We start from the raw sequence: 16,578 nt of genomic DNA, 5'->3' as shown, positions 1-16,578 counted from the left end.
CCTGTTGCTGGATGGAACACAGTGCTCTAGTCAAAACAGCTGGAGTGGGAGGGCAGGCACAGGGGGACATTGCAAAACTGATTTCAAGAAATCCTGTCCACGATGACTGTGTACCTTCTTGCACCTAGGGGTCATGTTCAGCACATACTGCCACACTCTCATGTACAGCAGGCTCTCCTGCTCTGTGCTGGCCTGAGAATTCATGAGAGAAAAAAAGAAGTCCAAACATTAAAAACTTATTTTCTCTATGCTTGGGCAGAACATGGCTCTTGGGTCTCACGCTGACAGTATACAGAGTACTGCTTTAACCAGCCCTGGGGTAAGGCTTGGCTTTGAGAGGCAACTTGGAGCAGGTCATTTCTGGCCTTCCAACAGAGAACAAACAACATTCAGGCTGTTTGTTTTTCTGTCATCATACCACTCTTAAATCCTGCTACAAAAATCTACTAGCTCTGAACTTTCTGCAAAAATTGTTTACAAAAACAACACAGCATATACTACTACTATTACTACTACTACTAAAAAAAAAAAGCCATCCCTGAAAGCATCACAAGCTCCACTCTTCTAAATTTCGAAAAGCAATTTTAAAACTGAACAGCAAGATGCTTCTAGTCCCCATGCTGACAGTCTTTAGTACAATTAACATTAATTCAGAACATGACTAGAAAGCCTGCAAGATCTCAGTTGCAGATGAACCTCCCCCTTGCTTTTCCAAATCACTTTGGATCACATCTAATACTGCTCCATAATTTTTTTTAAACCCATACATTTTTTTTAGGTCAGAGTTCAGCTGTAACCATTAGTTTCCCTCAAGAGAAAAACATTAGCAACACCAAACCTGGCTCCTTTATCTTCCTGTGAGAAGAAACACTGAACAAATCACAAATTCTAAAGGGAAAAAAAGGGGTTTGGCTGCAGAAGTTCTTTTCACCATCATGATTAGAAAATATAAATTACCAAAATGAGACTTGTGAGGATGGAAGCATCTTGCTTGTAGCATGTGGAAAGCCAATATTCATTTCACAAAATGTTATGAGAAGAATGGAATGAAGCCTGGTCAATCAATGCATGTGTAGTAACACTCAAAAGTATTTTAATTCCCATCACAGGCTGCATTTAATGGGAATTAATCTTTAGGAACACATTCAATTTTCTGTTCTAGCCAAAGAAATGGGCAGCCTAAACCTCATTTATCCCAGGCAGCATTTAAGCAAGTGTGATGCATTTTACAGCACACTGAGCAATATTAAAAACAGCTCCAATTTCAGATGATCAAGGATTGCCATGTCTATCCCAAGTATTTTCTATTCTGCAGATCTTGTGAAATCATCACAACTTCCTTTTATTTTCAAAGTGCAGACCTTTCCTCTTAAAAAAGAAATAACATGCATAGATGATGATAGATGACAATTTCTTCAGAGAACAAAATGTGCTTAAATCACCAGAAAACAGGGAGGAAAAGCAAAACGAATTTCTAATAGCTTTCATAACCATTATACCTTTTATTTACATTTAGAAAGATAAGTCATGAAACTTAAAACAATAAAACCAAATGCAACTTGTACAGAAATCTTTTAATTTTTTTTTATTATTTATCACACATTAAAAAATGAAACACACTATACAAATGGTTTTTCATAGCAGATTACACATGGGTCCATTCAGACTCGCTCTCCAAGTGCTGCCAACATGTATAAGTACTGCCTGTGATGGCAGCTGTTTATCATATAGCCAATGTATTGATTTAAATGCAGTAGCATGCAACCCTTAAAGGAGAAGGGTTTGATTCCTTTCTGTTCTTAAGTTAGGTTAAATGGCATTGGTGTCCATATTTACATACTTGAAATGTATCAATCCTGAGCAGTTCTGATGTAAATCTGAGACTGGCTGATGGGAGTCCTGGTCTCAGTTATTAAAAAGGGAGGTCCAAATGGCAGCAGGGTGGCTGCTATGAAGTTCCGTCGCTTTCATCCTTTCCATCACATACCTATTTGCCGAGTGTCACACAGTCAAGTAATTGCTAATAAAAATGTTAAGCCAAGTAACTGTAGGTGTCCTTCTCACCATCTACACGTTCCAAGTACTCCTTCTCAATGAGAATGTCGATGCATTTCTGTGGGAGGAACAGAGGTCAGTGGTGGGACACTGGCAGAAAGCCCTCTCGGTGCTTGCTACAAACTTTGAAGGATTTTGGCCCCCGTGGGAGTTCCCTGCCAGGCCGAAGATGGGAGTAGGCAAAGGGCACAAACCATGGCAATTTGCTCTCCTGTTTCTGACCACATCCAAGTAGAGAACATTGCTAATCCATTTAACTGAATTATACCTACTTGATGCTATTCCAGGGGAGTGGCTGGTAGATCAACCCATCATCAGTATGCTGAGCAACTTCACAGTAAGACAGCAAACAGAGAATTAAACCAAGGTGCAGAGTGCTCACTGTAAGGGCACTAGAAACAGCAGCTGCAGTAAGAGCTGCCTGTGGCACTGCCTGTCTGGAAGCACCTCAGTACCGGTGCCAGTTTATGCAACTGGTCTCCACTGCCTCTTCTCTGCCCCACCCATCCCCTTGGCTGTGTATGTAAAAACCACTGGTGAGCCCACTTTAACAATCTGGTGAAGAAATTAACACCCATTAATTAGTAATTAATATAATCAATACAATTATTAGTAAATAATTAAATACAGTGCCTCCTATCCCAACATTTTTATCCAGAAAGAGATCAGGAAGCTGTTTCATCAAGCCAACCCAAAGGCTGGCTGCACTCCCACAACTAGGAGAGCAGGAATAAACAGTAAGCCTGGAGCAAAGGCTACGGTAAGCTGGCACTGATGTGAAAAGATGTAATCAAGCTACTATTTTACTTCTGCCAACAATGTGAAACATGCATATTACCCTAAGAGAAATGCAGTATTTCTGGTTAAAACATTTCCTACTTACTTGAAACTCAAAAAAAATCTGTTCTTACCCATCCCATCTCCTTAGCTTTCCTTTTTAATTCAGAAGCATGTGTTTTGTCTATATATATACACTCCTCACCTCCTGGAACACAGGTACAGAGATGTGGTTCTCCCATACCTTAATTACAGGAACTCGTGGCTTGAACCTTGAGGACAGCTGTGTTAGCACTTCTCCAAGCAGTTGCTGGTGTTTTAGAACCTTCCTCATTTTCATGATTCTCACAATAGCAGCCTGCACGGCAAAGTGGGAAAGGTGTGCTTAGGAGCAAAGTACTTGTCCTGGATAATGCCATTTAACATTTAACTTCCCCAGCAGATCACATCTGCTTGTGCAGAAGCACCACCACAACAAACGTGAGTACCAGACAGGGAGAAGTTTGCCCACAAATGTCAGCTACTCAGGCAGGCTGTAAGAACTCAGGTTCTACACAGCACACAGGCATTAGAAGTGGCTTTGACACAAGGCTTAAGACCTGTAATTACTGTTGGTCTTATCAATAGCACCAGCTGGTACCAAGAGCAACATGAAACTACCTTGTGTAACAAAAAGCCTTCTTTATATATTTAACTTTACTGTAATGCTCTCTTAGCAGCACACGTGTATTTCCTTCCCCTGCCTCTTTGCTTCTCGAGTGGATTCCGAAAGAAATGATATAAAAACACTGTTGATTTCATACTACTTGGGTATTATTAGTTTTCACCCAGAACAAGGTCTGGTGAGGGTGTGCATCCATGAAACCCAAACACTATCAACATCAGATTAGAACAAATGTGAAGAACACATTCCATCTGTAGAAATGCCCTCCTCCACTTTCTATTACAGACTTCAATCACCTTTAAGAGCATTTTAAACACATTTTTAACTCTAACACAGTGCACTGCAATGGCATGTTGTCTTCTAATAAAAATTAAGAAAACCCCACAGTAAGCTTCATTAAAGGATTACAAAGCTGTAATTCTGAGATCATGGCAACATTCTGCAATACAACTTACCTGAATCAGTAGTTTCCTATCTTCCTCTATATTTTTGTGTGTAGTTTCTTGTTCCTGCTTCTGTTCAGTCTTCATTGGCACATTGATGTTTACCCTTAATTTTTTGCTGTAAAGAAAAGCAGAAGTTAATAAAAAATTAGCCTGTTTAGAAACTGATCAAAGAAACAAAGAAAAAAACCCCCCTAACAAAATCCAACTCCAAAATAAAAGCCACACCACCACAATTACTTTACAACAAAAGAGGACTGTGGTTCTTCTGAAAATTTTAGACACTCTTATTTAAGTTAAAAAAAATATTGGAAAAAACCCCCAACCAATCAAAAAACCAAAATAGCTTTTTGATTGGTATTCTTGTATTTCATGTCTTACTGAATCCAGCTAGTGACCTGCTAGGTCTAGCTAGCACTGTACAATTACACTGTATTTGAAACATTTCTATGTTTAGTAAGAAGCTTTGAGTCAGTGAACGGGACAAAGAAAAGTAAGTCGAAACAGAATGACCTTTCTGATTTACAGACTGGATTCTGACCACATTGTGAAGAAATCCATCTGTTTTGTAAAACTGAATTCTGCCTTTCTTCCACGCGCTCCCTGGTGCTGATGGTTGTGCTGAAGTGAGCCCACTACTCTCAAGACAAGGTGCTGTGTCACAAGTGGGGAACAAACCTCAGCATCAGAGTACCAACGTGCACAGGGCTCTGCTCAGCTTGTTGGCTGCACTGGAGGGGGAATCTGTTCTTTATTTAATGCAGTGTTGTGCATCATATATTGGGAACCACTGAGCTGCAGAGTGCAGCAACACTGAGCTGTTCCCATCACTGCATTAAGGTAACTGACATTAAGGCACGAATGCTCAAACCTTTAATTATGGGTAAAGAGGAAAACAGGTAAACAGTGAGGTACAAGGAAAGGTTTCAAAATGGTTCTTTCACTCGATATCTTATCTTCAGGAAGTACCGAACTCACTGAATTTATGTGTGTTTACATCTATGCTCTGGTAAGCATGATAAAAAGTCACCACAAGTACTGTAAACAGCTTCAAATGCAGGACTGTTTAAAACAGGCAATAAACCCTACTGAAAATCATGTTTATTAAGTCTTCAAATCACTGTACACTCTGTGGTTCTGAAATGAGCCTGATCTTCTCATGTTAGCTCTAGTGGATGAGCAGTTATGACTCTGACCTTTGCTGGTCACTGTGCACAACTGTAACCTTATAAAATACCACGTATTTCGCTGAGTGCGAGCGAGTCATGCACCTCAGTAAAACAGCAGCACCATGTCTTATCAGAAATAAATAATTCAAGAATTAGACAAGAATCAAGGAACAAAAAGGGCATATGAAAATACATCCAGGGCTTGACAGACTTTTAAGTCATAAAGCTGAAATCTTACCCATCCCCCCCACTTGCCAGCCCTCTCCCTTAGTGCTGGTACACATTGCATCTGTATTTCAATTGGCAATTGAACCCCGAAGCTTTCATCTCAGGTATATCAGGTTTTACCCAGATTTTGAAAGCAGAGGAGGATGCTACCCATTATACATAAGTGATGCATGCTGCTCAAATTTTTCCTTACTTTTTGTAACCAAGATAGAGTTTTATTAAAGTATCTGGTTTTAACTCCACTTCATCAACATTTGCATTTTCATCTTCCAAAACCTGTAGGAAATAAATAAACAAACAAATAAATAAATAGCCATTAACACATTTTGCTGTGTGTTAAGCAGGTCATAAAAAAGCAAGAGTACTTACAAGCAATTTTGATTTCAAAAGTATCTGTAGAACTTGTGCCAAGATATCCTACAAAATTACAGGAAATGTTATCAGTACAGATTGCACTTTCTCTAACTTAAAAACTTGAACAAGAATGCACATCTTTAGACTAAGAACTAGCAAGTGCAGAACACTGTAAAATAAGGGGGGGAAAAAAAGGCAGTAAAAACACAGTTCACAGAAATAAAATACAGTAAGGCCCTTTTTGGGTGTTATGACATTATTCCCCTTGTGGTCGGTCAAGTGACATAAAATTCTTAAGAAAGACTAATTCCAAACAGTAGACCTTTCTAGTTGCTGGTTTAGGAAGTATTTTGCAAGCAGATTCATAAGCCTAAGAAATAATTTTTCCCAAACCATGCAAATATATATACACCATGGCAAACTTAAACTTCAGAAAGAAAGCACACTCTGCTTTCTGATTAACATCTTTTTACTTTCTTTGTTACACTAGGGATCTGTTCTGTTGATGTTGCTGGTCAGTCACCCAGATGGCTACTAGGGTCAACATTCTGAGCAGGCTTGCAAAACTGCTATTTTACCACAGTGGAAATCTTCTGGGATCCAAGCACTTAGTTTTCAGCTGTATAAAGAGTTTTATTCTGATCCAGCCATAATTTGGGCTAAATATTTATTTTACAGAAATCTCTCTCTCCACAAAAAAAGTATATATAATAAAGGGCAACCCCCTAAGACTTCTGGGTTTGCTGTAAACCATCATTAGCAGTAACTTTCTAGATATGAATTTCTCGAAGTAAAGATCTCACTGACTAGGAATTGCCTAACTTTCCAGAAGTTGAAGCAGACTTGATTCAAACCTACTATAAAGGCCACAGATGCTAAATAAACTGTGGGCTTTAAAGTCTACTTGGAAAGAAAAGGAGGGAACCTGTTCCACAGGAGAGTTAGCCAATGAAACTTCAGATTTTGCTATGTTCATGTATAAAAGCCTTGAGATGTAAAAGAATGACAGATACACAGATCAATCATTTAGGGATAATGCTTTTTTTGCTACAGTGTTGTCTTTTAACATTAAAATGTATGTAGTGAAACCCTGAAAACTTCCTATCAGAGCTCAGCAGGGAGCTACACAATTCACTCCAGTCATGAACAGGAGTATGCACTCACTAAGATTCATCAGAATCAGGCAGTTATGATTACAGGAAAGTAAACAGGGAAAGTAAGTTGACCAAGAATAGAGCACATCTGTCACCTTCAGGACAGAAACCGACTCTGGCTTCAAACACATGTAATCCCAGTTTCTTACGATAGCAGAAAGAGCCCTGAAGACCAAAAGATTTGTTCACAAGAGTGTGGTAAAATGTGCAAAGTCACTACCATTTTTATTTGAGTACTGTCTGTCAGCTGCTGCACGGTATAGGCATCTTCTGTGTTGTACTGCAGTAAAATCGCCATCTGGAATGTGGATGCCTAACAGATCCAAAAACAGAGAATGAAGGGGAGAGGGGGGAAATCAGAAAATGAGAACGAAAAAACACATTTTCTGAATTTGAACAGCCTGAAATTTACCAGTTAAACACAAATACTGGAATATTTGGACAACAGAGAATACCCAACTAGTGCTAATCATTACATAATACAGAAAAATCTGATGTTGCTTACCCAACCAGAACTCCACCTTCCAGCATTATCTAAGCATAAATCCCAGGATTCTGATCATTTAGCTAGCTGCAGACACTTCATCAAATCTTATGGTGTCAAAGCACTATCCTGGTACTTGCTAATATAATTTTAAATTATTTTCCTCTGTCACTCCCTGACTCTTACCCCATTTAATCTTCATTAAAACCTACACAGACTACTGAATTAATTCTCACAACTCCAGCAGAATAATGAAACTGAATTTATGAACAAGGCAGCTATCAGTGGCTATCACCACAAGGTTAACATATGTTGATAACACGGTCAAAGTCTGAGATTATCTTGTTTCTTCTCACTGTTGCGAACTCCCCTCCTCTGTCGACTTTTTGAGAGAAAGCAGACACAGAAGTATAACCAGCATCAGATCCTACACAAAGAGCTTGCAATTGTCTCACACAATGCAATTCAACACCTCTTTAGACCACAGGCAATGTATTCCCTTTCGGAAGTCAATTTTCTTTTAAGCACAGATCGTAAGCACAGATCGTAAGTATCAGTGCAGTAAATAAAACAAACACACAATAAAGGTTCTAGCAGCTGTATCCAGTCCTCTGAATGCAATCATTACCAATTGTTTTACTGGCATGACATTGTCCTCACCTGTAATGTGTATCTGTTTTTGAAACAGTTGGTAACCAACTCCCCTTTGGACAGCTGATACAACCATGTTAATTTTCTTCCACTATGACGACTGGCATAAAATGCAGTAAATCTCTGATAGCTCCGTTCTAACTGTATAAAAACAATAACAAACAAATAAATAATATTATTCACCGTTGTTTACCATTACTAAAACATGCTACAACATGAAGCAACAGATGAACATCATCAAATCTGATCACCCTCAACCACCGTGTTGTCTGAACAACACAAACAGAAATCCAAGGTATTCAAATTCTGCAGACTGGATGAAATTTCCCTCTGTTACAAGTTTCCCCTTTAAAGTACCATTAACAACACAAATGTAAACCAGCATTTTAAGTTTCATTCTTTCTTTCATGATACATTAAGCACAACTAGAAAAAACGTGTTTCACACAGTTCCTTCCTACTACTTTACTCAATTATCTTGTTCCAAATATCCTCAGGCCAAATAGGCAAACACCAGAGACACTTCCCAGTCCCCTCTCATACACAACAAAACAGAAGGAGACACCAGCCTTGTAAAACAAATTTCTCACATGATCATTTCATGTTCAGATGAACCAAGTGCAGTGCCTCACCTCAGAGGGCAGAGCAAATGTGCAGGACTGCTGAAATGGCCACGATCCAGAACTCAGCACCTGGATGCTGAAATCCACTGAAAAAGAAGTGAAGAGGTTGAGATGCATTATTCCCCTTGCTCCTAGCCCCTCTTCAAACACAGCCCCAGTTCTAACACAAATGCCTTCTGGTCAAACTAACATGGTAAAGAATCATTAAGCAATAATTTTTTTTTTCAGATCATAAACAAAAGACACTCATGAAAGATGTCGCTGCAGCTGGAGAGCCTTAGATGTGACAGGCACTCAATTTTCTCTAATTTGGAGAAGTTATCCTGTTCCTATCCCCACAATGGACTTCTTTTTTAACATGCAAGTGTGAAAATTGTGAGCATTCGTCATCACTCCACAAGACGCAACTGCAAGAATAGACCTTTCACATTTATACGTGTAAGGCATTTTGGGCAAGTCGACTAAGACTACAAACTAAGTAAAATAAAGCCTGACAGTACACAGCTCTAGTTGTAATCCAAGAATTAATTATCAATTCCTGGCAGAATTTGGTTCAACGTGCTTCAATTAAAAAATATGTATAAAAAAAAGTGGTAATGCCATCTAGCAACATGGAACACCCTATACTTTTTTCCTCAATCCTTTCACACAAGTATGAACTTAAGCCATTTTGTGTTCAAAATCAAAACTGTTTAAAGAGGAACATCTCTCCAGTCAAAAATTAAAAAAAAAGGAAAAGAAAAAGAAAAAAAGAAAAGACAGGATTCAACTTCATTTAGTTATATACCTAAACATGAGCTGCAAAATCAGGAGGCGGCTACCCACAAAAGATATAAAGTGCTATCAGAATACAAAGAACAGACCTATAGGACTAATTTAAAAATCCCAGTTGTCTTAGACAGAAGAACACTAACTAACTTCTGGTAGAACAATGTCTAAGTCGAATACTTCCCTCACACAGTTAGCTCTACAGAAATAAGAGGAAGCTAAACTATGCAACAGTAACTTAGGTAAATGTATTACTTACAATCTAATGGTTCTGAGTTGGTCAGGTGCTTTTTAAACTGTTCATTCAAATCCTTGCTTACACCAATATCTTGGAACATCCGCTGCAGCTTGGAGGTATATTCAAAACCACAAGCTTGCTGTATTTTAAAAGCACAGATACATCAGCAAGACACATTTTTGACATTGGATAATGAGAAGAACAAAGTAGCAGAACTTATTTCCTTAAAAAAAGCACAAAGTTCCCTATTTCCCTCACTCAAAGTACTGATCCCAACTAGATGAGCTCTTTAACTGTCACTGAAAACTGAAGAAAATTAAGTTTGACAATGAAGCAAAACACACAGTGAAACAGAATACTCAAAGGGTATTAGATCATATTTTGCTTGACTCTGCATGAATAAGAGTTAATGAAATTAAGCTACTTTTCAGTAGTCATTCCCTTGAACAAATATATCCATGTCATTTATTTGGATAAGAATAATGAAGTTTAACTCCACCGGACAGACATGCATTACCAGCTCCTTTGATTAAAAAAAAAAAAAAAAAGAAAAAAGACAGAAAAAAAAGACCTAGGTTGTGCATTTTTCTATTGTACATAAAATAATGAAGGGACATACATTAATACTTTCCAAAACAGTTGGAAGACGTGCAAGGAAGTAGATCATGAGACAGTCACGGAATACTCACTTTTAATTTAGAGATCATGCTTGCCTCAGCATCATCACTAGCACTGTTCTGATGTACGAGTCTTTTTGCCAGCATTTTAGCATAGAATTTTTGAAACACATCTTTATCCTCAATGTACTTGAAGACAACCATCTGGAAAAGCCAAGATAGCTTGTAAGGAAAAAAATATTTAAACATTTGTCTTGAAAAATCTGTAGCAGTAGCTACTTCATTTGCACCTAAATTTTTAAGATCAGGGGTTTTGTTTGGCGTTTTTTTTTTTTTTTTGAGGGGGGGAGGGAAGAGAACAGAGTGTGTGTGTGTTTGTTTTAAATGTGGATATGATTTGAATGCACAAACTTTATATTCCACATGTGCAGCCTTTTAATATGTACATATTTAATGATATAAAAAGATACTGTAGAAATTATATATGTATGTATACAAAGATGAAGTAAAAGCATAGATTTAATATAGCCACTGCTGTAAAGGGGTTTTTTTTAACACACAAAAGAAAATAATTTTTAAACAGCCACACAGGGATTATTACTGAAAAGCTGAAATACTAAGTAATGAAATCAAATATGTAAAAATATTTTTTTTCCTTATCTGCCTTGTGTGACAATCGAATACTCCTAACTTGTCAAAGCTAACACAGAAGAGAACTGTGTTTATAGACATCTTACCACTTGATTGAGTGTATCTTCCAACTCTGCTTCTTCTGGATTCTTTGAGCTGCAATTAAAGAAATGCATTTTTAATGAATCTCAAAACAGTAGAATTAAGCCAACACATGGATGTATGTGGAAACTTCATAAATAAAGAAATACAGACTTGAGTAGTTCCGGGATCAGAGACTCTTTAAAGAGGAAACAATGTAATGAATTTAACACTTCACTACTCCACCTGTGAGCAATTCTGAAGTATGCAACTGAAGTCCAGGGTGAAGTCCTGGACCATGACTTGCTCGGGACTTCTTGATACCTGATACTTCTCAGGATTTATGGGCTTAAACATAGATCTGTCTCTTCCTGTTGCTAAATGCTATCTTTATTTCTTATCTTAGATAGTACAGTGAGAAGAAAACAGCTTATAGAGCTGGGACTTGACTGAGTGAAAGCTCAGGTGGCACCACACTTTTCCTCCACGGCATGATTGTCCAGCAGGTATATCCCAAATCTACCCTGCAGAAAGCTAGTATTTATAAAGGAGAAAATAAAACCTTTGCTCAAGGAAGGAGGGGATGGGGAAGGGAAAAGTGAACAAATTCTTCCATTTTTGGGTTGTTTGGTGGTGGTTTTTTCCTCCCCCAAAACAATTAGAAATGTTGCCAGTGACAAAGCCGACACCAATCCAGTATGAATTGAACTGATACCAACATATACCAATACAGTATATGACCTGCTGAACCATCTGAAGCCAAATACTTTGAATTAAAATATGAACCATCAGAAATTAGAAAGCAGTTTTTGTCCTCCTCGATTTCTGCCCTGATGGAAGAAGGTATAGAGAAAACAAAAGGAGGAAAGCAAGAGTTATAATGGAAAAGGGAATGTGTCTCTCTTCATTATAACAACCCAACTCAAATTTTTTTGATAAAAAAACCCACCTAAAACCTCCTGCTGTTTTATTAAAAACCCAGAAGTTATATTCCTATAAGAAAAGAAAGGTTTTCTTATTTCCCCTCCTCCTTAAAAAAGAAAAGTCAACATAATCTTTAGGAATGATCCTATTGAAAGTTTTGTATCCATAACTTGGTATACTTAATTTCAGTAGGATCATTAAGTTCTGTTTCTGAAGATACAGTATAAAACTTCAAACACTAAAACATTTTAAAACAAAAGCCAACATGAAACAATAATTTGTCTTTGAAGACATACCTTTTCTTTAGTAAAGAGTCACAGTATCGTGCCAGTAGCTCTGGGGATTTACTGGATGATTGAGCCATTTTTGTCACTGCATTATTATTTATAAATCGACCACAAGCCTATAAATCACAAAAGACAGTGAAATTTTGGGAGACAAAACACTGAATGGAAATAAAAAAAGAAGTTCACCATATGCCACTCCATACACTTACTTTGTCTAGTGCAGCCACAAAGCCAGCATCATTGTTGAATGCAGACATGACTAAAGCATTGTATTTCTTATGGACATCCAACACAGTCTGTACATACATTTTTGGATCCTGCAATAAAGAGAGACTGGATTTTGCAACATGTTGACTTTCTACCTCCTCCAAAATGAAGCTACTCACTGGCCTAAGCAAATTTTTAAGGGGGAAGTCTACAAAGTGTTAGAAATATTTTAAAGGTAAAACAGTAACTAGAGTAATTCAGGTCCTATGTTCAGGACTGACTTACATCAGTGCAAGTTTTCATTTACAGCAACCAGAGTGCACAGTGTGTCACATTACACAGTACAAAAGACAACAAAATCATTTACTCAACCACTGCAACCGTTTTCAAAAAGTTATGCTTAATTCGAATCAGTTTATGGCACTCACAGACCGGGTCCTACATGCAATTACTGATCTTTGCATCTCAATAAAGACAGAGTGGAGTCAGAGTAGTGAGGGACAAGTAAAACACCAGGCACACAGGACAGCTACTATACAACAGACTAAAAAGTCTAGACATCTTCAATCTGGAGATCAGAAGTTTGAAGAGAGTATGACTGGAAAGATAATTATCACTAAAAGCCACATTTTGTAACTACTGGGCATTTGATGAAAGTGTTTAAGACAGATAAAGGCCATTTTTACACATAAGGTAGTGGACTTCTGGAACTTGCTGCCACAGGAGGTTGCTGGAAACAGAATCAGCAAGTTCAACCAGGCATGGAGTTACTCTTGTAACATTCCTATCTGGCAACAAGAGTTCTGGATGTTGGCAAGAAATGGTAGAATACAGGTTGGGTTTTATCAGGATCCTGAAAAACGCTTCCTGTTGCCCCTGAAGACAGGCACAGACTACGTGGACCACCAATCTAATGCGGTGCTTGAGATAAAGAACTGAGATTACTGAGAATCTCATAAAGCTCAAGTGGATTTGAAGAACATTCAGAAAAGCATCTACTGATTACAAGGACTCAAAAAAAACCACAACAACAAAACCCAAAAGCACAAAAAGCAGCAATCTTCTGAGTGAAGAGCAGTCTTGTTAATAAAGTTAACAGAGACCAGAGCACAACTCATTCTGCAGTAAAAATCTAAAATAGGTGAAATGAGTCAAACTGGTATGACTATTTCTCTGCACTGACTGCAGAAAAACTGAGAAGCATTTGCTCAGCTGATTATCTGTTTAGATACAGTATGGGTAAATGAAGTTAGGTGGAATCAATCCTACCTACGTGTGACAGAGGGCTAACAAGGCAATGATGAACAGCTACACAGAGGTGTGAGTGATACTGAAGAACAGGCAAGATGGTTCCCAAGGGAAATAGCCAAAGGTACTGCTATGAATATGAAGAACAAATGTGTGAAATAAGAAAAGGAACAAAAGAGAAAGATGAAGAAACAAGGAAGAGTGTCATGAGCAGGTTGAGTTTTGTAAACAGATGGAGTCAAAAAAACTAATACATACAAATCTCGGGCCTCCCCTCTCTCAAAGAGGAACTAATTCCTGGAGAAAGAGTTTTCATATTTTTTTTTGATAAATTCTTCGAGGTCTAAACAGAAAAAAACCTCAAGAGTGATGACCACTAGGGGGATGTGTCAAGCACACAATCAGAGTGCATCTGATTTCCAAATTTAAGGTGATATCTACAGATGAAGCTGAAGATTCCTGAACTTGCTTCATGCTTACTTCATGATTCATAAAGGATCAACACTGCTAAAAAGCTATGTACTTAAAACTACTGAAGTGAACCACAGATCCTACACACATCACTAGAGATTACTGCTTTAAAGATTACTAGTATGAAGTTATTTCAAGAATTTCTCAGGACAGCAACAGTTTAAAAAGAACTTTGTCAAAAATCAAAGTTAAACATAGAATATCCTGAGTTAGAAGAGACCCACAGGATCACTGAAGTCCACCTCCTGACCCTGCACAGGACCACCCCAAGAACCATGCTATGATCATCCGTGACAATGCCTGAGAGCATTCTCCAAGTGCTTCCTGAACTCCACTTTAAATAAAATTTACCAGAATCTATATTCTATCCTGATTTTGCCTTGTGCAGTGTTTAATTATTTTTTTTTTCCTGGAAAATATCATATTGTCTATATATAGGCAGAAAGGTCAGCAAAGGGTTTAAACAACATCATGTTTCCAAGATGCAACCCTAATGAATACAAATTAGTATTAGACATAAGTCTGAAATTACAATAATGGGATAAAAATCGAAAAACCAATTACATGGCTAAACGATTGCAGTGATTCAGAAGGCCTGACTTGCTCCTTATATTGTGACCTTTCCGACCACTTCAATTCTTTTTTCTTCTTCTATTTCTCATTCTTTTCTAAAAAGCATAAAACCATGTACCAAAAAACTCAAACCAACAGATGCTTTCTCCAGACAGTCCTACCCAAGTCAGAATTCTGTAAGACGATGAAATAAAATACAGTCCCCTGGAGATAATGCTTCTTGAAACAGTGGACTGTCAGGTCTATTTGTATTGTAAGTGTTGGGTGTTGTATCTGCACAGCCAGCTTTCCAAGCAGCATGACATCCTGACAGAGAGCAAAAACTCAGACAGAAACTCACCCTCCTCCCCAAAACCAAACCAAACCAAAAAAAACATCCCACCACACAAAAACCCCTCCCACCTAAACAAAACCGAAAAACACCTCCAAAACCCCCTCAAAACTCAAAGAGTAGTAATAAAGTGATATAACTTGTTCTAAGCCTATTATCAACATTTAAGAATTGCCTAGTACTTACAAATTAAATTAGTGAGAGGGAAAACATAAGCAAACTGGAAATTTTATCAGAAAGCATTCACCATCCTCTAACGTAAAACTGGCAGCAACTGCACACAGATTTAGTTTGATGGGATACTTGCATTTAGAGCAGCTTCTCCACATTTTTCAATTGCAGCTAGACCCTGATTATGAATGTGGGTTTCCAAAAGCTTTTTCAGCTCTCCAAGGCCATCCTGGATTCGTGATACAAGGTTATACATGCGACCCAAGTCTGGAAAAGGCAAAAAAAAAAAAAAAGAGGAAATCTAACAATTCCCATTTGCACCGGCTATGATTCCAATTCCTCATTTACAAGCTGCCAATAGGAATTAAACATCCACTGTCACAAAAACACACATTCAACTGCTTCTGTAAAAAACCAGAAAAAACTACAGTAAAAAATTATACAGTATAGCAAACTTTTGCACTCACCTGGAAAGCTAACACTAGTTAAAGAGAAAACAATCCTTTAATATTAATATGTTTTAGCTTCACCATGTGATATAAATCTCAAGACTATAAAAACCCCACTTGAATGGTAGAAAATTTACTTCTGATTTCTAGTTTTCATAGATTTAAAGCAATGATTGTTAAAATGCTCTTATTTACACAACATTCTAAAGTGTTACCATGAATTAGAGACTGTTACTAGCATTACTGCTGGCTGCGCTACAAGTACAACATTCTCCAGCCGACCACTGTCCTTTAAATCTTAATCTGAACAGGACAGTTCTCAGAGATCTAACACTACCTGTGGCCCTTTGTATATTAACACTTTTACTTTGGGCAGCACCAGTGGTAATGGTTGGAAATTTAGGGCAAAATGTTATGTCTTGATATGACCTTAGCAGATAAACTGAAACATCATAAATCAAATTTCTCTCAATAAAGCATTGTTAATAAGAGACATTTCTTAAAAAAAAAACCCAAACTGATTATCAGTAGAAATAACTGTACCTGAAAGAAAAAAAGAGGTTATGAAAAATATTACCATAGAACAAAACTAATAAAGGTAAAAATAAATTGGATGTCATTTCACATATGTTAAAACATCACATTCAAATCTCACCAGTTTTCAGCCAAGACTTTCCAAATCAACTGGTAATTCTGGAAAGTCTAATATTGAAGAGGGTTTTGGTTTTATTATTCAGTTTCAACAGGGTAGATGCTTTGTACCTTCTGAGTACAGAACTCTTTAAAATAAAAAGCAAACTTTAATATGACTGTGAACCAGGTATGCAAACCCACTAGTTATCCTCTTGCAATCTTGCCCTCACTGAACAGGCACTCAAGTGAAACAGTAAACAATCAGATTATTTACTGTACACTAATGAGGATATTTCACCTTGTCAATTCCATCTTAAGGTTGTCGGCTGCATCAAGCTCTTCTAAAGTG

At 37.6% G+C, this 16,578-nt stretch overlaps 1 protein-coding gene across 1 annotated transcript in view; it reads right to left on the bottom strand.

Annotated features, from left to right (window-relative positions):
* Positions 1 to 1,482: 1,482 nt before the first annotated feature.
* The window catches only part of CUL1 (cullin 1), a 52,614-nt gene continuing 37,518 nt past the window's right edge, over positions 1,483 to 16,578 (bottom strand). The window contains exons 9-22 of the mRNA XM_018075721.2: positions 15,284 to 15,414; positions 12,356 to 12,463; positions 12,156 to 12,262; positions 10,962 to 11,010; positions 10,297 to 10,428; positions 9,629 to 9,746; positions 8,611 to 8,687; positions 7,989 to 8,120; positions 7,065 to 7,157; positions 5,706 to 5,753; positions 5,530 to 5,612; positions 3,952 to 4,057; positions 3,077 to 3,190; positions 1,483 to 2,113 (exon numbers count right to left, since the gene is read on the bottom strand). Of these exons, the coding sequence (XP_017931210.1) occupies positions 2,033 to 2,113; positions 3,077 to 3,190; positions 3,952 to 4,057; positions 5,530 to 5,612; positions 5,706 to 5,753; positions 7,065 to 7,157; positions 7,989 to 8,120; positions 8,611 to 8,687; positions 9,629 to 9,746; positions 10,297 to 10,428; positions 10,962 to 11,010; positions 12,156 to 12,262; positions 12,356 to 12,463; positions 15,284 to 15,414 (1,379 nt within the window). The 3' untranslated portion in view covers positions 1,483 to 2,032. The remainder of the gene's footprint in view (positions 2,114 to 3,076; positions 3,191 to 3,951; positions 4,058 to 5,529; positions 5,613 to 5,705; positions 5,754 to 7,064; positions 7,158 to 7,988; positions 8,121 to 8,610; positions 8,688 to 9,628; positions 9,747 to 10,296; positions 10,429 to 10,961; positions 11,011 to 12,155; positions 12,263 to 12,355; positions 12,464 to 15,283; positions 15,415 to 16,578) is intronic.

Source organism: Manacus vitellinus, unplaced genomic scaffold (genome assembly GCF_001715985.3).
Source record: "Manacus vitellinus isolate BGI_N305 unplaced genomic scaffold, ASM171598v3 scaffold_3_pilon, whole genome shotgun sequence".
In the NCBI taxonomy this organism is placed as follows: Eukaryota; Metazoa; Chordata; class Aves; order Passeriformes; family Pipridae; genus Manacus; species Manacus vitellinus.
This window is presented reverse-complemented; position numbering and strand designations above follow the sequence as displayed.